Genomic DNA, 19,312 nt, shown 5'->3' with positions numbered 1-19,312 from the left:
AGTCATGACTTGGGCTCAAGTTTATAGTTCGCGTATAATATTTCGCTCTAAGCATGTCAATGAATTTTATCTTTGACAATTTGTTTTTTATTACTTTTTTTTATTCAATTTGCATTGAAATACATTAAATTAAAACATACTAAACATCAAGGAGTCTTTCATGGAAAGATGAACCGTATAATCGGACTTGACGTAGTACACGTTGTGGCGATTGTTCGAGTACTGGTATTTCTCGGCGTTTATTCCCATTTCTGGGCACTGCTGGTCGGCTGAACATGAACTCAGCTGACCGACGACCGGCTGCTCGTTAGTGTCGAAAGTCAAATTCCAAGGTTGGGCCAGGTACGAGTGCTTGTTTTTCATCTCGTTGTCCACCGAATCGATGAACACGTAAACCGAGTAAAAGTGATCGCAGACGCCACCGGACATGACTGAAAAATACATAGCTCGTGTATGGTTGCGACCAGCTATAGAAAGTACGAAGGAGCCAAGTACGAGTTCAGCCGGACTCACCGAAGCGCGTGAGCTTGCAATAATCCGAGGCGCAGCTGGGCACGACGCTTTTGAAGATGCTGAGTACGGGTTTGGCGACGCTGCTCATCAGATTGGCCAGGGCGACTTGGCAGCCGGGCTGGTGCGTGCCTCCGTTGATGTAAAAGTCGGCATCGCCTTTGATCAACGCGTGGCCGCGCAAACAAGAGGAAGTAAACGATTAGCTCGTAGGAGTTAAGTGCAGGTATATGTATAAATAGGAGCTGCGGTGCATAATAATAAGTACCCAGTGGATCGAGCAAACCAAAGGCGTCGTGTTTGCGGTGGGCCACGGCCGAGTGCAGCACGTCGACGAATCGGGCGCTGTCGCGCGACAAGCGCAGCGGCGAGGCCTCGTCGATCTCGAAGCAGGGCTCGGCCGGGTCCAGGCCGGTCACCCGGTCGACCAGCACTTGGTCGTTGATCTTTAGCAATTTGGCCGCGTGACTAACCACGTGAGCGCCGAGACTGTGGCCGATGAAGTGCACGTAGCCCCACTGGCCGCCGACTCGCGATCGCTTTAAATTGCTCACCAGCCTTTGCGGTTCGGTATACAAGACAGACAATTATTCATAATTATGCATGCGAGGCTCGATATAGACAAAGCGAGCGAAAGATCGAGAGAAAGAGCGAATGAATGAAAAGAGCACAATGTGAATGTCTCGATTATGCAATAATGTTGCGCTTACAAGCGGATTTGCTTGGCGGTGTGCTGAGTATTGGCCACTGCCCGCTCGTACTGAAAGGTGTTCTTGCAACCCCTCTGCCAGTCTACCAGAATAACGTTCGCATCTTGCTGACGGGAATCATATTCGCAGTACAGAAGATGAGCTTATTTCATTGTGAACGGAATACGATAAAGATTATTATACCCATCGGAGGAGGCTTTCGGTGAGCTTCTGCATGGGATTGCCATAGATCGGGCCCCTGAAGCCGTGGCTCAGCAGGAACGTCCTCTTGCTCGGATCGAAGCTCCTGAAGTGGCGAGTCGCGTCGAAAACCTCGCTGCTATTTAAAAGCTCGTGTCCAATTGGATTTCCGCGACGGTACAGGTGAAAATCGATCTGGAACTCGTCGTGCTGATGCTCTAGCTGTTGCTGTTGCTGCGTCAGAGTCTGCTGCGGCCAGCAGGCGAGATTGCGCCTGATGAGGTGCAAAAAGACGCCGCCGACGATTCGAAGCGTCACGGCCAGTGCCGCGATGACCAGCGCTGTCCTCAAGATTACGTGCGATTTTTTCATGACGAGCCGGTGACGCGGTGCAAAGAGAGAGAAAAAGAGAGAGAGAGAGAAAAGTGCGCCACGCGATGACTGCACCAAATGTATTCTCTATATTTTGCGGAATATTCAATAAAATTTTCAGTCGTGTTAATATTAATGCATGCGCGAGTGCACTGAGATGCGACTAGACGCTAACTGCCATGCAAATACATCGCGGCGCAAAAGTATAGTCATCACGATGTGTGCATGAAAAGAAAAAGAAAAAAAAAGGAAACAGAGAGACAGAAAAAGAAACGATAGTTTTTGTACGTTATAGTGTTTCTTATGCTCGTTTCGGCGACTCGTGCACCACCGACACCGCATTAGCGCGCCGAGACATTGTATTCGTGCATTGTAATATGTACGTGTGCACGCGTACACGCTTTATGCAGTTCGTTACGTCTTATTATATTATCGAGCCTCGGAATCACTCTTCCGACTGGTAATTGATTGTCCGACGATCGTAAGAGGACGTCTCGTGTTTATATTATGTATCGATTGCCTCGAGACGTACCCGCTCGCGTTATAGAGTTGCAGCCTCGGCCCGCCGTCACAGCTCTCGAGTCACAGCTTCCGTCGCATCCCGCTCGAAATCTTCTCCGACTTACTATACACTCGGGACTGTTTTTGCGCACAATTTTTACGTCTCGGCACGATCTAGCTGCAACAAAGCCCCCGAGACTCGTTCATTAAACGATACTGAGGCTAGCGTATACTCGATGCGCGCAAGTATAATTTTATTGCGAATGCAGTATGTAGCACTATCGGCACTCTGTCTCCGATGTACGCGCGTGTATCATGCATGCAACGAAACAGCGATTCCCCACTACCATTTTTTATCGCGCGTCCGAGTTTTTTTTTATATGCACGACAGGCCAAGAGATATTTACCCTTGCGCAAACGCATATCTTTCTCGCAGCTATGATCTTGGATATTATTATCGTTTTTCTACAAAGACCCATAGGTACGTTCGGATTTATGGCTTTGCATTCGTACGACTTTTACGCGGCTGACCTTTATGAGGGAACCCTCAAGATTTTGAGACTTACTGAAGCCGCGATCCTAATATATGCGCCTAATATATTGTAAATTGAGTACGCTTTTTGAAGATAGTAAAAAGTATGCCATTCGAGGTGATATAGAGTCGTAAAATAATTTTTAGCTTTTATTGACTTACAACTATCTCCTATAAGAATACTGTAACGTTTATATTTCTATTCAATGCCGCATATTTTGCAATTGAGCCACATACACATGCATTAAAATATCGACCTTGAGACAACTGCATGTACGCTTCAAAGTACTCACATCGAGTGTCAAAGATCGATAATTTACTTTCCATAAAATGCTGCTTTCGCTCGAAATCGTCGACAAGCATGAAAAAAAAATCCGGTCAAACTTTACAATAAGGATCGGCATCGTTGGTAGCCACGTAGAAAATTCGCAAGCCATCCTTGTAGTCAAAGTTCTCGGCCTCGATTCCCATGTGCGGGCAGCTGTTGGCGTTGATGCAACCTGTCGAGCGTGGCTTGCTATCGCCGAGTCGCCAAGGTTGCCCGAAAAAGCTGCATCTCTTCGTGATGGCCAATTCGACGGACTCGAGGTAAACCAAGACGGCTCGAAAATGATCGCACACGCCACCGAGGAAGACTGCGGGTCAATACAGCGTGATCGGTTGTGAATAAATATGAGATAAATTTTGAGGGGAGCGAAATTCAAATGAGATATCTTACAGGCATGAGGTATGAGGAAAACGTAATTGAGATCGGTTGGAAAAGATCGGTTGATGATCGCTCGCTTGGATCTACCGAAGAGGTTCGTGATGGGGTTGCAGCCGGGTTGGGGTCCTCCTCCGTTCACGTAAAAATCCACGTGACCTGTCGATCGACAACTATATCCTATACGGATCGATTCTTTTGCAAAATTTCAACGGCAAACATATTACTCACCGATGGGTTTTGGCAAACCGAAGCCGTTATTTTTCCACCTGGCTATGTCGGTGTGAATGACGTCGACGAACTTGGCCTGACGCTTGGAGAGTCGAAAGGGCGACTTTCCCGGGGCCTCGAAGCACGGCTCGGCCGGATCCAGGCCGCTAATCCGATCCACGCCAAAGTTATCGGATTTTCGTAGAAGCGAGGCCGCGTGACCCGACGCGTGAGCCCCGAGGCTGTGACCGATAAAGTGGACTTTGCCCCATTGTTCGCGGCTTACGTTTCGGCCGATCCAGTAATTATTTAAGCTGCTTAACAGCCTGACGACGACAATTTAGCGTTAATCATTATTATTATTTTTGTTGTAAGCCGTCGGCGAGGCCGCGTGCGCTAAACGAATATCGCGCGATTTTTGCGCGTCTGTAAATATTTATCGACTCGTCTGTCTGCGGCCGACTGTTACGATCGACTCGCTTGCAATAATTAATTGCTCGTGAACGAAAAAAGCACGCAGAGATAAGAGTTGTACAAGAAAAGCAGGCACAGATCGAATAAAAGTCATTGAGCCGCTTTAAATTATACGAGTCATTGCGGTATCTCGGTCCACACGTCTATGAAAAAAGAAGCAAAAAAGCTCTTACGATCTTATGGTTAAGGCAGTGAATTCGGCGTTGGCAGCCGCTTGCTCGTACAGCAGAAGATTCGAGCATCCGGCCTCCCAGTTTACGTAGATGACGTTCATGTCTTTCTGCGTGCATCAACACATGGGAAACGTGCAAAAACCATTTGGATTTTCAATCGAAAAGAAAGATGGCAAGTTTCGTACCCAGGTCAAAAGTCGCTCCTTCAACTTATTCATGGGATCGTCGTAGAGCTTGCCCAAGTATCCGTGTACCAGGACGGCCGTCGGGCGCCTCGGCTCGAAGTCGTACCTGCTGACGTCCAAATTGCCACCGGCCGTCCAAACTGCCTCGTAGCGTCTGCTGGCGAAGTGAAAATCGATCTGGAACTCGTCGTACCTGAGGAACTTTGGCCAGCACTTGAGCTTGCGAATGAGCCCACTGGCGTAAGCCGCGTCGCTCCTGCGATATGGCCAGAGAGCCGCCGACACCACGAGCACCAGTTGGATCAGAGCCGCCGTGTCCATTTCGGCTCATAACATTTTTTTTGACAAACAATTTGCACGGCCAGTGACACTTACATATACTCGGAACGAAGATGTTGCTCGCTGCAGCGAGTCGATAACGACTAATAATTGCAGCTTATCGGTGGCTTTTAGCTACTTTTTTTCTAATATGCGTCGATTAATGCCATAATTATAAAAAGAACGAATATATCAACCTTATCGCGTTGTCGTGCGTCTCTGTACATGGTTGTAATTTGAAAAAAGTATATCGCTACACGCCTCGTTATCCGTACCCACAAGTGGGATGAGAAGCCCGCATAATTGACTTTGAATCGTTTCAGATCTGTTTCGAGTCAATTAATCGGTATATTTTTAGCGAAACAATAACAATGTATAAGCGAGCTCTGCTGTTTTTTCTTCATGAGAAAAATATACAAGACGTGTTTTGACGCATGCATCGTGACTCGAGCTCGAGATCGATCGTTTTCAGAAAATTATATAGGAATCGAGCGATTAACGCTCGTTAATCGACGGAGCTGCTGCAATTAATTTTTTTCGAGATCGCGACGTTACATTTAGAAAACATCCTTTAGCGATAACATTTTCTCGATCGATTTTTGTTTCTCTCTGGAAAGAAACGAGCGCCTCCGCGCGAGCTTTTGATCGACGTCGTTCGCGAAATCACGCGAAACTTTCACCTTGACATTGATCTATAGCCTTACGGGTGCGTATACGTGTACGTAGACTTTTTGTCCGCGAGTCTTTATCAATCGATAAGAGCGCGTACATGAAAAACCGGCCCAGCTACGTTGAGCGAGCCTGCGTGGGAGCTTTCGAGCGAATGTGGCTCGATCGACAAATTTTCGCAATTATTTTTGCAACTATTGCACGAAAACGGCGAGAGGCGCGCGTGTGCCGACGATCGGCCTGGCAAACTCTCAACGTGTCGCCAAAATATCTTATCTCGAGCATTATCTGTGTGTATAATAATGCAAATACGCGTGTGTCAGTCCTCGCACTCGCGTATCACAGGGATTTTGTAACTCCATGCGGAGAATTTCGCGCAAATCGCATAAGATAATCAATTTGTCGTTTGCCGAATTTCAAGTAGGATAATAGGCAGTGCTAGATAAAGTATCCTACAGTAGACTCGATCCCAATATCATGCTTCTATCTTATGCGTAAACAAATGCACGCGTGACTGCGGCTGCGGCGTCTGTCAAGGCCACGCCGACGATCGACTCTTTTTCATGCATAATAGATTTTCGCTCGAAAGTCGTGAATTATAGAGCCGTATGCCTTCCGCGAAGCTGATCATACAATATGCACAACTGCTCGAGTATTTTACTTTATTAAATGCTGCATCCAGACGCTTATAAAATACCAGCAATCGGGGACTGATTGCTACGACGACTACGTCTGCGAGCTAAACCCGAAAGGCTAAAATCTCCAGCCTAATTAACGTTTAATTTGCAACTGATTAAAAAAGTAATGCACGTATGTGAAATTGCCACGTATCAATTGGCCACCGAATCGTCAAGTTCATTTTTCGAGATGCGATAACCGGACGTAATGTATCCGATTTCCGATTAGTCGTCAACTCGATATAAATTGGATTTTTACTGCAATTTTTGCCCCTTTTTCATCATCGCATCAATGTCAATTAAAAACATTTCTGTGAAAATATTTTACATAATAGATGGCACGAGCGTCAAAAATAGAACACGCGAAACTTAGTTTATAATAAAAACGAGACCGAGGCCCTTGCTCTTGCCAGCCGCAGACGGCCAGCTATAATATAGGTAAAGACGTATATATAGCGCAGCTGCAGCATGTTTCCTACGTACGACGCATCGCGTGGCCTAACTTCCGTCGCTCGAATTGCAGCCCATATAGCGACTTGCACCGCATGCATTTCTTATATTATTAATAGTTATAAACGACGACGCGTATAAAAGCCACGCGATCGCGCGAGTGACGCCTGCGATTATATGTCAGCGCAGCAACATCGACTGTATATAGTTTCATGACGCTCCGCGACTGCTCGCCGACCGCCTTCTGCTGCTGTCACGCTTACGCGTGGCCACCACCGCCGACGACGCTCGCGGCTCGCGGCTCGCCTCAGCGGACAAAAGTTGAACATGCCGCCTTGTTGACGTTTGCCGATGCGACACATGCGATACGCTTGACGAGTCCTCCCTCAGTTTTCGACCTTTTTTTTCGTTCTTCGCGACTCCCAACCCCTGGATGATGAGTGAGAACATGGAGGAGCTATTCGAGAGAATCAAAGCGCTGGAGAACGAGCTGGCTGAGGAGAAGAGGAAGAACGAGGGTATGGCCCAGACGAGGGCCAAAATAAAGCAGATGTCCAGCGAGGTTGTCGACACCAACCCTTACAGGTTTGTGCCGAATACTCTTCGGATCTTTAAAAATCGTCACTACAAATACCCAACTACCTGTCATCTTCTTCACTTTTTATCAATGAGCCCTTTAAAAAAGCAGACGAAACTTTTTCTATCTCGGCCATTGATGATACGCATTCAACATATGTTTCCATTATTTAACGCGTCAATCCATGTCGCAATGATTTTTCAAGGACTAAATCCTTATTTATTGTTTCAGTCGTCTGTTGGCCCTTCAACGTATGGGAATAGTACAAAATTATGAGAGAATACGAAAAATGACAGTTGCTGTTGTTGGTGTTGGAGGAGTTGGAAGTGTCACTGCTGAGATGCTGACGAGATGCGGAATTGGAAAGGTACATTATTTTTCTTTGCTAATCCACATATTTGAGACGTCATTTTTTAATTGAAAATGTTTTTTCAAGCATGTATAATTTAATTTTTACAAATTTATTATTTCAAGTTATTTTTCGGTCTTTTAGATAATAGTTTTAAAATGTTGTCATTTTCATTTCAGTTGGTCTTATTTGACTATGACAAAGTAGAATTGGCCAACATGAACAGACTTTTCTTCCAGCCCCATCAAGTAGGTCAAACTAAGGTAGAAGCTGCAGCAATAACTCTGAGGTTCATAAACCCAGATGTAGAAATTGATACGCACAATTACAACATTACTTCAGTAGATCACTTTGATCATTTCATGAATACAATCAAGTATGTAAACTAATTGGCTCATTAATGATACTGATTTATAGAAAAAAATTTTATTGGACTAATTATATTCATTAACTAACTGGGGTATTGTTCAATTATTATTTCAGTACTTCCAGTATTAATGGTGGTCGAGTAGATTTAGTACTTAGCTGTGTTGACAATTTTGAAGCTCGCATGGCAATTAATACTGCATGTAATGAACTGAATCAAAAATGGTTTGAGAGCGGAGTGTCAGAAAATGCTGTATCAGGGCATATTCAATTTTTAGTTCCTGGAGAAACCGCTTGTTTTGCTGTAAGTATATTTTATGTGCAATGTGTAAAAAACAAATGCTAATAAAAATACACTTTTTTATTTTTCGTCAGTGTGTACCACCTTTAGTAGTTGCTGCAAACATAGATGAAAAAACATTAAAACGTGACGGTGTTTGTGCAGCATCATTACCTACAACCATGGGAATTGTAGCTGGATTTTTAGTTCAAAATGCTCTAAAATATTTACTGGAATTTGGAACTGTTACTCCTTATCTTGGATATAATGCAATGCAAGATTTCTTCCCAACAATGAGATTAAAGCCTAATGTAAATTGTGATGACAAATTTTGTAGACTAAGACAATCTGAATATGTAGCCAAACCAAAAATTGAGAAATGCGAAGAATGTGTAGAAGAAAAACCTTTACATGAAGATAATGAATGGGGTACGTCAAATATTTGTTGTGAATACAATGTTTAAAAATTACATCTGAATTAACTTCTTTTTTACAATAATTTACAGGAATTTGTCTTGTTGATGAAACTGTACCTGAAGAGTACGAAACAAAGAAAAGTGTTGCACCTGGAATATCTCAAGCTTATGAACTACCAGATCAAGATATTGATTTTGATATTGGGGCAGAAGCTGATATTGATACAAATGAACAGAGTTTGGAAGAATTAATGTCTAAAATGAAATCTATATAGTTTTTTACATTGAGACTAAAAATGAATATTTTATTTCATTAAAAACATGGAAAAAATTTTTTATACTTCATATGTTTTGTTTAATTTATAATTAAAATATTTACAGTATTATAAATATGTTGATATATACAAGTCTAAACTTAATTATTTTTTAATAAATTTGATGCAATTTATGTATCAAACTTATCATAACACACTGCTTGGCCTTCTTCTTCATATTCTTCTTTTTTAACAACCAAGGAAGAATAATTAGAATCATTTGCTAATAGGCTTCCACCTTCCCAAGCATATGTAATAGGGCTAAAAAGAACATCAGTCATTATTAAATATGCTACTTTGATTGATCACAATATTGTATACTTACTTTTCTGGCAGATGAATATTTATTTTATATTCTTCTGGAGCTAAGCTTCTAACATCTTTGAGAAGACGTTCACGAAAACCAGGAAATTTAGCGCAACCACCAGTTAGAACAATATTAGCTAATAAGTGAGGCCAAGTTTCTTCTTCACAAACTTTTATAGAATCCATTACAGCCTCTGGTATACCCATTTGTTTAATTCCAACATCAGATGGATGAAATAAAATTTCAGGAATTGAGAATCTTTCATTATTCATGCGTAAAACCTGAGAATCTGTGTCAGTTCCAGGATCAGTAAGATATCCTCTCCTTATATTTGTAAAATCAGGTAGTACATAATCTTTGACAATTGAATTTTCCGAAATTTTCTTTTTAGCGATTTCCATGTCATTATAAAAATCTTGAGATACAAAGCAAGAATCTTCTTTTACTTGATTAACAACGTAAGTTTCATCCATCACATGTAATTGTCTATAAGATAATATTTCTTTCAAGTGATTTGTCAGTAGCTTTCCACCAACATCTATTCGTCTTATACCAGCCTTTATTTTCATATCATTTACATAAGGTACTATATGGGTAAAACTGTAACCAACATCTATTACAATACAGCATTTAGCTGTAGGATTCTCGTGTCTGTAGTGATAGCAAGATAATGTTGAAGGATTTATCCTCAGTAAACTAGCCACTTCAAAATCTTCAAAAAATATCTCAACCATTGCCTCTTGTATGGAAGAAAAATTAAAAGGTGGCTCAGTGATGGTGATGGAGGTTTGACTCAGATTAATTGGGCAACACTCTTTAGAAAAAATGTAATCCCAGACAGTTTTTTGGATGTCCCAATTGACTATGTAACCCTTTTGGAAGGGTAGCATGAAGTAAAGGGCAGCTAAATCTCGACATTCTTCAATTTGATTTCCAATAAAAGGTCGACGCCGTTCACTTTTGGCTTTCATAATGCAATTTGGTACAACTCTATTAAAAGTAAACAATCACTTTTAGTCTTAAAACAATCTCAAAACAAATTTAGTGTAAATAACATAACCAAAAATGTTGTTTGACTTCTACTCACGTCGGAGTTGCAGTGGCAAGTCCAGCTTTGGCCGTGTAGGCACCGTTATCCAAAACAAATACCTGTGTATTCATTGTTTAAACAATTTCACTCATAAATTTTTAAATAATACAATAAAATAACAATTGCACCGGCACACTTTGCGCGCCGACTCTCAATTCGAAGCGCACAGTTGTTTACGTTCGTACGATTGGCTTATCCATGTCAGGTGCAACACAACTCACTCTAAACTGTAGTCTGCTAATAATGAGCAAAATTTACCGTCATTGAAAAAGAGAAAGCAAAATGTGCGGATTCGTTTTATGTTTTTTTTTTCAGCATTTGCTTTGCAGCTTAAATTTTCAAAATTTAATTTTCTGTCATCTTTTCTTCAATCAATAGGTAAATGGGTATTTTAATGGAGTTAAAAATGATTGGAAAACTACGAAGTATCAAAAAAATTTTTATTTGACATTTTAAGTAATACATAACTTGGGATAGAATAGAAAAATGCAACGTCTTCGTAATGATTCGATGGAGAAAACTTACTAAGATATTTATTTTGAAGAAAAATAGAAAAACCATTATTGTTCTTTTAATTTTCAGATAACACGACGTAAAAAGTCAGTCGTGTAGGTACGCTTAACAGCATAAAAAGTTTCTTACATCTTAATATGTGAAAAATTAAAATGCAAGCTTTTTTAGTTACACGTTAATAATTAAAAATTAAGAAATGCAAAAATTATCATACGAAGCGATACCATTTTACTAAAGGCTGATCGAAATTTGAAATGCCAATTTTTAAATGAATATTTGAAATTTGCACATCATTCTTACATCTTTTAAAATTGGTATTATTAATTTTTTTTTTCATTTTCAAACTTTTCAAAGTATATCTAAAGATTCAAATGTTGAAAATAATGAAATGTATCGAATTAAAACTCGTGAAAAAAATAACGAGAAGCTTCTCTTCTTCCCACCTAATTCAAATTCACGTCTTTAGTTAATGAGTAACAACATCTTTTTCATCGTCACCAGCATCAATTCTTTGATTTTTCATGTATTTTATAAATTTTTTTGATAAAAATTGAACGCAATATATACTATGATGAAAGTCACGAGATATTTCTGATGATTAAACGAACAAATTTGAATTTTTTGTCATTCTTTGATATTTTCGAATTTTAGTTTGATTAACTGGGTCAATTGAACGAAAATACAACATTTACTGTAAAGAGTGATTGACAAAATTTACTGTTACATAATTTATCATCGTTTTTACTCTCTTTTGCCGATATTTTGTTAATTTAGGATAGGCAATAGAATTTGAAAAGTCGATAAATTTTGGTTAAATAAATTCACAAGTTCTCGTGTGGTATGCATCGCTGAATATTGTTGCGATTAAGAACCGTAGAAAACTGAATGGCGCGAAAGTGCTTAGTCGAGGATATTTGAGATATTTTGTAATTCTAGATACTTTGAAAAAGCAAAATCGAAGCATTAAAAATCAAAATGTTCGAGCTCAAGTATGTATGCTGTAATACACAATGGAAGTGAAATTATTTATATTTTTTCTCATTTCCGGATATAGTTAATAATGACCAGTTACTTAAAAACTGGTACACTTATATTCCTGACAAAAGTCGTTCGATACATTTTTCAATTTTCTCTTTTGCATCGATATTTGTTTAATATCGATTACCTAAATAATTTTTTTATACATAAACTCCGAGTGACATGTTGGAACGTTTAAACACGTTCGCAAGTATTCGCAAATATATCTCTGTCAAGCTAATACAATCTCTCATTTATCTCTTTCACTTCTATGCAATCAACGCTTTTTATAAAGTTAACGAGGCAGTTTACTTTACACATAGTTTCTTTAATGTTGTTAGAATTCTAGATTATACAAATAGTACGTTTCATGTGTAGAATACATAACGCATTCTTAACTTAATATCTGTGAGTCACAGTGTAAATCCCCAAGTAATCAGTGAATAATGTAAGATCGAAATGTAAAGATCGTAACAACGTCCACGAAAAATTATCCATTACTTGATTGTAAAATAAGTTTTCATGAATAGTACGTATGTAAATTCGATCATGGTGATAGTTCACGTTTTATCATTTTATATGGTATTCAAAATTTCCGAAGTACTCATACGAGAATCGTGTAAACGTATTGTATATTTATATATAAATGTAAAATTCATCAGTGAAATTTCGGCAGCTGCCGGCTGTGCGGGTGTGATTCTGCCCGTATACGAAGCGCTGGTAGGTCGTCACGCAGCTCCGTCGTCGAGTTCTCGTCGGCATAACGCGATCGTCAACGAAGCCGGTGGTACAGATGCTGACTTTGCTGCTCCGTGGACGAGGAAGCGGCGGCTACTCGGATCGATCGTTAGAGCTGCTGCTCGTCCGATGCCAAATCGTCGAGAATGCTCGCGTCGTCGGGTGACGGCAACAGACCACTAGCTTCCGCGCCGCATGATGAGCCATCTGCACAGAGCAAACAGAAAACGCACAAACGGGTTGACGCCGAGCAAGCGCAACCCTTTCGTTAGGCCCACAGCTGCTCTGTTTTTTCCAGCTCTAGTGAATTTTTTTTATGATGTTGATGACGGTGAAGAGAGCGGCAGCACGACGGTAGGAGATGAAAACAGGTCTTAGCCAAGCGCTAAATGTATTTTCAATCAAGAATGCAGCTCTAGGTCATACACGTCTTACATCCTATACACAAGGGCCATGCATGATTTTCTAAGATGATTTCTCAAAAAAATACTTGCATTTTCACAAGCTCTACGTCAGACTGAGGCAGACTATTGTCGAAAAAAAATAATCATTAATTATTTTTTCCACATTTCTTGGAAATCTTGAAAACAAGTCCAACGATTTCGTAGCAAAGTTCAAAGAGGATTCATTTAAATTTATACCTACCTTTCAAGATTTCATAGAAATAAGTTAATGATAAATGGAAGCAATACACGTGAATTTGATTAACATTCCATTAAGGTGGTTCTTTCAATATTTGTTGAGACATGAGACCTATCCTATCTTATAGATTAAATCACGCTGAATTCAATGATATAATTATTTATGGGGCTTACGCTGCAAAATCTCGAGATATTTTATCTCAAAGTATGCTATTTTAACATGGGAAGCATAGAACGGCCACCATTCATATGGTATTTCTAATCAAAAATTAATTTGTTCGGGTATCGGAGTGTATAGGTTTTATAGAAAAAATTCTAATCTTTCAGCCTGTGTATCGTAAAACAGGGCTTACGCTGCAAAAAATCAAGATTTTTCACGTAAAAGTGAAAAAAACGATGTTTTTGCTATAAATCAGCTGATGTCAGGCTGCGCAGTACTTACTGCGCATACAAAATATACAGCTCTAGGCAAGAGTTCACTATAGAAAAACTTAAACTGAAAGAACCACCTTAAAGTTGAAAATATAAATTTGAATTGGAATAAAAAGATATAAATCATTTCATTCATCTAAATTCTACAAGATGAAAACGTATGAATCGGATAAAACTTCAACTACAAGCACATATATGCAAAAAATGCTGATTAAAATACCCGTAAAAAACAAGGAATGGGTTTGACACAAGAGAACAATTTATATTAATTTTCTAAGTATTATTGAACAACATGTTAACAAAAATGATTGATAAAACTACAATTTATATAATCAAAAACTGAGTTTTATTAATCGTCATTTATCAGAAATAAAAATAATCATTTTATTTGTGTTACAGCTCTTTTAATTTTTTAAATTTCTATTTTTCTTCAAAAACTTCATTAAATTTTATATTTTGAAAACTCACTTAAAAAAGTATTAGAGCTAATATAAAGGTTAAGTTTTACAAAATAAATCAAGTTTAACGTGTATTTCAAAACATTAAAATTCAATAAAGCTTTTAAAAATTTTATGTACATGTAACGTTATTTGTCACCACTTGATGGACATTACAAATTGTTACCCTAACTAATGAATATTTATACTAACAATGAATATCAGACGTACACCAATCGATAATTAATTGTACATCACATGAGAAATGGTCAGCAGGAAAGATAGGACTATTGAATAAAGAAAAAGCAAGTTGATAAAACTTTAATAAAAAAAATAATTTTCAGAATCTGCACCTTTTTATGTAGATTTGAATTGACTTTAATGTCTTGAAAAATACTCAATTTCTATAAAATAAATATAGTCAACATACAACAGCTTCAATCCTTGTAGGTGCTTCAATAATTTATTTGATAACTAAAGTAGCCTTTGAAAACATGACAGCCCTGAGTTGACTTCAAAAATTAATAATTTAAATGGCTTAAACTAACCACATTGTCTATTACTGAGTTCATTCGGTATTGTATAACATTTATTCAAAAATTGTTAAGAAATACTCAAGTTTTTAGCGTTATCTGTCTTATTACTGGCATTTAGACTAATGATTGCTTTGTTACACAAATTTTATACACAATTGCTCTTACTTCTTTTCTTTGAACAAGTTGATAAAAAAAACCAATATTACAAAAAGAATATTAAAGATTTGAAAAGAGTAAGGCATCTTTGTGGTATACCTAAATATAACTTTACACATTCTAAAATGTTTACATACGCAATTTCAACATGCATATGCCAAAGCATGTAAGTTACTGAAGCCGTTATGTAATATGTAATGACAGATTGGTTTTTACTTTTTTGTTGTTTTGTGTTGTATTAGGTAGAAGCAATTTATGGTGATGACATTACCTGGGCCGCTACTCACCTACAGGCAATGTGCCTGTCATGGGAGTAGGGGATGACGAGACCATGGCCATGCGGCCCTGATCCTTCACTGAAACAATTGGAACTGAAACATTCAAATATTTTATTTCGGTGTCTCTTTCACAATTGGAGCTGAAACACGAATTTAAAAGAAAAAAAAAAATTATTTTAAAAAAAGATTAATCATCTACGTTTATAGAGCAAATTAATATGTATCAATTTTTCATTTTTTTTGTTATATTGTTCTACATTCTTTTTTTTAGTTTGACGATGCAGTTGGGATTATAAAGAAATAAATTACTTACAGAAGTATGGATGATCCATGGCTTCGCGAGCAGTCAGTCGCTCGAAATGATCGTAGCGCAGCAACTTGTCAAGGAAATCAAGACTCTCAGGAGAAACGAGATGCTGATTGTCCGAGTGCACAAAACGCTCCCAACGCTTACGCGAGTGTCGTCCGAGTATATCATTGAAGCGAGGATCAAGTTCAATGTGATACTTATCGAGATACTCGAAAAGTTCTTCAGTGCCCAGCACTTTAGCGATCCTTACTAGTTGATCATAATTGTCATGTCCATGAAAGAATGGTTCTTTTCTGAATATCATACTAGCCAACATACATCCTAAAGACCACATGTCTAAAGAATAATCGTACATCTGTGAAAGTATGAATGTTAAAACAATGTGAAAAACTAAAAGGCAGAAACTAAAAATCATCATTAAAATGTACCTGGTAATCTACAAGAAGTTCCGGGCCTTTGAAATATCGCGAAGCAACACGCACGTTATATTCTTGACCCGGATGATAGAATTCAGCGAGACCCCAATCGATCAATCGCAGTTTTCTATTTTCATGATCAATCATTACGTTGTGTGGTTTTACATCTCTGTGCATAATACCCATGCTATGGCAATATTCCAATGCCTTTTTGTAAAAAAGATGTTGTTAGTAAATAATTATAAAATACAAATATGTTCACTGATGAATGAATAATACCTTCAAGAGCTCATAAAGGTAGTATCTAATATCATAATCTGATAAAGTTTGATAAAGTTGTTTGAAATCTGTATTGTTGACGTGCTCAAAAATTAATGCAGGTGTTCTAGAGACTGGATCTTTTACAACAGCTTGGAGTGTTATAATATTGGTCCCACCTCTCAAATTTTCAAGAATTTTAATTTCCCTCTTGATCTTCTTCTTTTTCACTGGCTGATATAATAAAAAACAAAATTAGCTTTTCTATAGAAATTATTTGAATATAAATAATTTAAAAAATTACCTTCAATATTTTTACAACACATTTTTCATTATTTGTAATGTTAATAGCTTCAAATACTTCGCTGTATTTACCACGACCCAATTTGCGCACTAATTGGTAATCATCTTGTTGACTATAAAAAAAAATAAAAATATTTGTTTACTTTTTAAACTGGTGGATATAAAACTTTAGCGGTTAAAAGACTTACCCCCAGTTGACAACATAAGATTCATAATCCCAATATTCTCTGGGCTTATGTGAATTAACATCTGTGTATACTCGTGCTCTACTTGGAAGCGCCATTGTATCAAAAAACTGTGAATCTACAGCACAATCGTCAGTGGTAGTATTCGGAGTCCAGCCGCCTGTATTAACTACAGAAAAAGTTTGTGCTCTAACAACTTTTCTAGTTTCTTTCACCCAATCTCTAATAAATGAGCGAGCTAACAAACCTGAAAAATATTATCACAATAAATAAGATGAAATTTTCTTTGTTGAATTTTTTTTTATATTAATGGGCAGCATATTAAAGCTGTTACATATAACAAAACCACTACATTTATTGGAAATTGAAAACTTTAGTTTTTTGTCTGCATAAGACTGGTTTTGCACTCAATTGAAATGTAAGATTAAGTTTAGTTTTAAATGAAGTCTAATGTTATTTAAAATTTAATAAAGGATAAATAGTTTAAATAATATTAATTAAGGCTGAAATGTAGAGATAATACAAAACAATAGATAAACCATACTTGTTAAAAGTTATAGCAGCAGAGAAGAATGAAGCAAGAGGGTTTATTTGCAAAGTAAATAAGCTTATCCAAAGCAGTAGAGTAGTATTGATGTACCAAACCATATCCAAATAAAATCCCAGCTACATAAAAATTATAGTTAAAAATATAGAAATATTGTTAATGATCAATTATGTGCTGATTAAATGAAAGAAAGTAAAGTGATAAAGCTCTCGTGCAAAAGATAGAGCTTTGCGAATCTAACCTACAGAGCTGATACACGAAACACGACACCCCTCTTTAAAGCCACCCTCGTACAAAAATCATTAGCTACAGTTTTTGTAGTCAAATATGCATAAAATAATGAGCTCTCCCTTACTACGTATGACCCAAGTCTGAATTTCTGAAAATGGCTCATAAATGTTAAATTTCCATCGAAGTTTTAAGCGAGAGAGAAGAAAAAAAACGTGCCTGCGCGAAACAGAAGTCGGTATACACGCACGCCTTATTCGTTCCGGTGTCTTATAAGGCGAGACCGTAACCGCACATGCTCGTCGAACTCCGCGAATTTACTGAGAGCGACATACCTGCACACGACACACGTTTTCTCGCAACTCGGACTTGCAGCTAGCAGCACAATGCTCTCAGCAGCTCATGTTCATTTTCGCTGGAACCCAGAGTAGAACCGAGTGAGAAATAATCGAAGGATAAAGTCGATATTAGAGCTGAATTGGCAAGTAGCATCCTCTTCATCGAGGCACACGTAGGCACGCGCGCGCCGCTACAGCGTACGAACGCGAGTAGTAGGTATCTGTCTCTTTCTCTCTTGATACTTTGGCTCGATTCCGTCCGTCTCTTTTTCACTCTCTGCGCGAATATTGCCATGAGAGCTGGCCGCACATACACGCAAACTTTATTCTATACGTGTATACACACGTTATATACGTTCACGTACACATACGAAGATATTTACACTCATCGAACTACTTCCCAAGCGATAATATGCAAATGACGACTTGTCTCGTGCAAAAAGTGCATTATAAAACGCATCGCGGCGTTATGCTCGCGATACTCGTGGCGAGCGCGATTATGCCATGAGATGCTAACCCATCGAGTCTCGACTCTCGCAAGCATATTCTACAAACGCTCTTATCGAGTGTAATACAACAACTTGGAATACAGACAACTACACCAATGCCACTATATAAATTATAGTCAACTAGTCTACTTGTACTATTACTACGAGTACTAAAACGCATGCTATAGTACGATATAGAAAAATAAAAATACTATTATTGCCAGAAGCTTAGGTTTGGCAACGGTTGCTTTATAACCCAATGTATGACGAAGCTGCATGCAAAAATAAGCGAGGTTTAGCTGGCTTTTTCTCTCTGGCCACTCGCATATCGGATCGATGAATTGGGCTGCTCGAGATCTCTCGAGCTGGCGTTAAAACGGCGCCGCTAGATGATAGCGAAAGTGTAAAGATCGAGAGCGAGAAAGAGAATGGAGACATACAAAAAGACAGAAGCAATGTTACGTACATACCTAATGCATTCCGGGCTAGAATGTTGATGGTTTGTCGGGAGTGCAGGGCAGAATTGGGCAGTAGGTTATTTTCAGGGCGAGCTGTTGTGTACTTGTGTGTGCAGCAGGCGGCAGCTAGCGCATCAGTTTTTTATTTTTTATATATATATCTTGTAAGTGCGTGCGCTACTATTGTAGGCTGACGGCGGCCGAGACTGGAGTCGGGTGTACAAACGAGCTGCTGTGGCACATACGCGATTATGTTCGACGAGCCAATTTTATTAAATGTATCGTACGGATAAGAAGTCGGGTGTAAAAGAACAGAAAAAAAGCGAATCGCCTTCCCGCTTGGTCAGGCTAATGTAATGTATAATTTTTGTATGGAACTCGGTGTGCCTCGTCGGGCCGGCTCCGCCAAGAAGTCTTAAGGCAGTTGGGCTCGACAAGCACCACACACTGAATCGCTGAGCAGCGACACCAAGGTGTGCAAAACTCTCTGTATACAGCAGAGAGCACAGCAGCAGCACTCGGCAGAGCGCACAGGCACAGCAAAGAGAGAGAGAGAGAGAGAGAGAGACGGAGTGAGAGAGAAAAAGATAGAGCGGCGGCGACGGCGGCGGCAGCGGCAAAGAGAAGTAGGAGAATCCAGCATATATATAATAATAATGAGAGAGAAGTA

The 19,312-nt window shown here is 38.9% G+C and overlaps 5 protein-coding genes across 12 annotated transcripts; 1 reads left to right on the top strand and 4 right to left on the bottom strand.

Moving 5' to 3' along the window:
- Positions 1 to 4: 4 nt before the first annotated feature.
- LOC106655125 (pancreatic lipase-related protein 2-like) lies at positions 5 to 2,606 on the bottom strand. Its single transcript, XM_014375347.2, has 5 exons — positions 1,404 to 2,606; positions 1,221 to 1,327; positions 779 to 1,068; positions 514 to 669; positions 5 to 431 (listed from the first exon to the last, which is right to left on the bottom strand). Exons 1-5 carry the CDS (start codon positions 1,770 to 1,772, stop codon positions 130 to 132), a joined length of 1,224 nt encoding a protein of 407 aa, XP_014230833.1. The 5' UTR covers positions 1,773 to 2,606; the 3' UTR covers positions 5 to 129.
- A 323-nt stretch (positions 2,607 to 2,929) lies between these two features.
- On the bottom strand, positions 2,930 to 5,004 carry LOC106655031 (pancreatic triacylglycerol lipase-like). The gene is made up of 5 exons (XM_014375217.2): positions 4,551 to 5,004; positions 4,366 to 4,472; positions 3,740 to 4,044; positions 3,524 to 3,667; positions 2,930 to 3,440 (listed from the first exon to the last, which is right to left on the bottom strand). The coding sequence occupies exons 1-5, from the start codon at positions 4,869 to 4,871 to the stop codon at positions 3,184 to 3,186; spliced, it is 1,134 nt and encodes a 377-aa protein (XP_014230703.1). The 5' UTR covers positions 4,872 to 5,004; the 3' UTR covers positions 2,930 to 3,183.
- A 1,835-nt stretch (positions 5,005 to 6,839) lies between these two features.
- LOC106655057 (ubiquitin-like modifier-activating enzyme 5) lies at positions 6,840 to 8,997 on the top strand. The gene is made up of 6 exons (XM_014375248.2): positions 6,840 to 7,249; positions 7,473 to 7,608; positions 7,770 to 7,966; positions 8,074 to 8,260; positions 8,332 to 8,665; positions 8,743 to 8,997. Exons 1-6 carry the CDS (start codon positions 7,098 to 7,100, stop codon positions 8,925 to 8,927), a joined length of 1,191 nt encoding a protein of 396 aa, XP_014230734.1. The 5' UTR covers positions 6,840 to 7,097; the 3' UTR covers positions 8,928 to 8,997.
- Positions 8,998 to 9,035: 38 nt separating this feature from the next.
- LOC106655134 (actin-related protein 6) lies at positions 9,036 to 10,573 on the bottom strand. Its single transcript, XM_014375356.2, has 3 exons — positions 10,361 to 10,573; positions 9,292 to 10,263; positions 9,036 to 9,227 (listed from the first exon to the last, which is right to left on the bottom strand). Exons 1-3 carry the CDS (start codon positions 10,432 to 10,434, stop codon positions 9,098 to 9,100), a joined length of 1,176 nt encoding a protein of 391 aa, XP_014230842.1. The 5' UTR covers positions 10,435 to 10,573; the 3' UTR covers positions 9,036 to 9,097.
- Positions 10,574 to 14,466: 3,893 nt separating this feature from the next.
- Positions 14,467 to 19,143, bottom strand: LOC106655056 (casein kinase II subunit alpha). 8 transcript variants are annotated; one of them, XM_023463520.1, is made up of 7 exons: positions 18,655 to 19,143; positions 16,587 to 16,752; positions 16,400 to 16,511; positions 16,117 to 16,329; positions 15,850 to 16,044; positions 15,425 to 15,776; positions 14,467 to 15,204 (listed from the first exon to the last, which is right to left on the bottom strand). In XM_023463520.1, the coding sequence occupies exons 2-7, from the start codon at positions 16,679 to 16,681 to the stop codon at positions 15,113 to 15,115; spliced, it is 1,059 nt and encodes a 352-aa protein (XP_023319288.1). In that variant the 5' UTR covers positions 16,682 to 16,752; positions 18,655 to 19,143; the 3' UTR covers positions 14,467 to 15,112. The 8 variants fall into 8 exon arrangements, with proteins under 8 accessions (XP_023319288.1, XP_014230729.1, XP_023319286.1 ...); XM_014375243.2 differs by having other exon boundaries at positions 16,587 to 16,830; positions 18,651 to 19,142; XM_023463518.1 differs by having other exon boundaries at positions 16,587 to 16,830; positions 18,655 to 19,142.
- Between the last annotated feature and the right edge of the window lie 169 nt (positions 19,144 to 19,312).

Source organism: Trichogramma pretiosum, unplaced genomic scaffold (assembly GCF_000599845.2).
Source record: "Trichogramma pretiosum strain Unisexual culture from Peru unplaced genomic scaffold, Tpre_2.0 scaffold99, whole genome shotgun sequence".
NCBI lineage: Eukaryota > Metazoa > Arthropoda > Insecta > Hymenoptera > Trichogrammatidae > Trichogramma > Trichogramma pretiosum.
Note: the sequence above shows the minus strand (reverse complement) of the source record. Positions and strands in the feature narration are given on the sequence as shown.

Bases quoted from the DNA above. Each gene is read 5' to 3' on its own strand.
- LOC106655125 (XM_014375347.2), bottom strand. From the start codon at position 1,772: ATGAAAAAATCGCACGTAATCTTGAGGACAGCGCTGGTCATCGCGGCA. The intron at 1,069-1,220 runs GTAAGCGCAACA...CGAACCGCAAAG, and splicing joins ACCGCCAAGCAAATCCGCTT to GCTGGTGAGCAATTTAAAGC. The intron at 432-513 runs GTGAGTCCGGCT...TGTATTTTTCAG, and splicing joins TTGCAAGCTCACGCGCTTCG to TCATGTCCGGTGGCGTCTGC.
- LOC106655031 (XM_014375217.2), bottom strand. From the start codon at position 4,871: ATGGACACGGCGGCTCTGATCCAACTGGTGCTCGTGGTGTCGGCGGCT. The intron at 4,045-4,365 runs GTAAGAGCTTTT...TGTCGTCGTCAG, and splicing joins ACTGCCTTAACCATAAGATC to GCTGTTAAGCAGCTTAAATA. The intron at 3,668-3,739 runs GTGAGTAATATG...GTCGATCGACAG, and splicing joins CGGTTTGCCAAAACCCATCG to GTCACGTGGATTTTTACGTG.
- LOC106655057 (XM_014375248.2), top strand. From the start codon at position 7,098: ATGATGAGTGAGAACATGGAGGAGCTATTCGAGAGAATCAAAGCGCTG. The intron at 8,261-8,331 runs GTAAGTATATTT...ATTTTTCGTCAG, and splicing joins GAGAAACCGCTTGTTTTGCT to TGTGTACCACCTTTAGTAGT. The intron at 8,666-8,742 runs GTACGTCAAATA...AATAATTTACAG, and splicing joins ACATGAAGATAATGAATGGG to GAATTTGTCTTGTTGATGAA.
- LOC106655134 (XM_014375356.2), bottom strand. From the start codon at position 10,434: ATGAATACACAGGTATTTGTTTTGGATAACGGTGCCTACACGGCCAAA. The intron at 10,264-10,360 runs GTGAGTAGAAGT...TACTTTTAATAG, and splicing joins CTTGCCACTGCAACTCCGAC to AGTTGTACCAAATTGCATTA. The intron at 9,228-9,291 runs GTAAGTATACAA...TGTTCTTTTTAG, and splicing joins AATATTCATCTGCCAGAAAA to CCCTATTACATATGCTTGGG.
- LOC106655056 (XM_023463520.1), bottom strand. From the start codon at position 16,681: ATGGCGCTTCCAAGTAGAGCACGAGTATACACAGATGTTAATTCACAT. The intron at 16,512-16,586 runs GTAAGTCTTTTA...TTTTTTTTATAG, and splicing joins TCTTATGTTGTCAACTGGGG to TCAACAAGATGATTACCAAT. The intron at 15,205-15,424 runs GTAAGTAATTTA...TGAATGTTTCAG, and splicing joins CATGGATCATCCATACTTCT to TTCCAATTGTTTCAGTGAAG.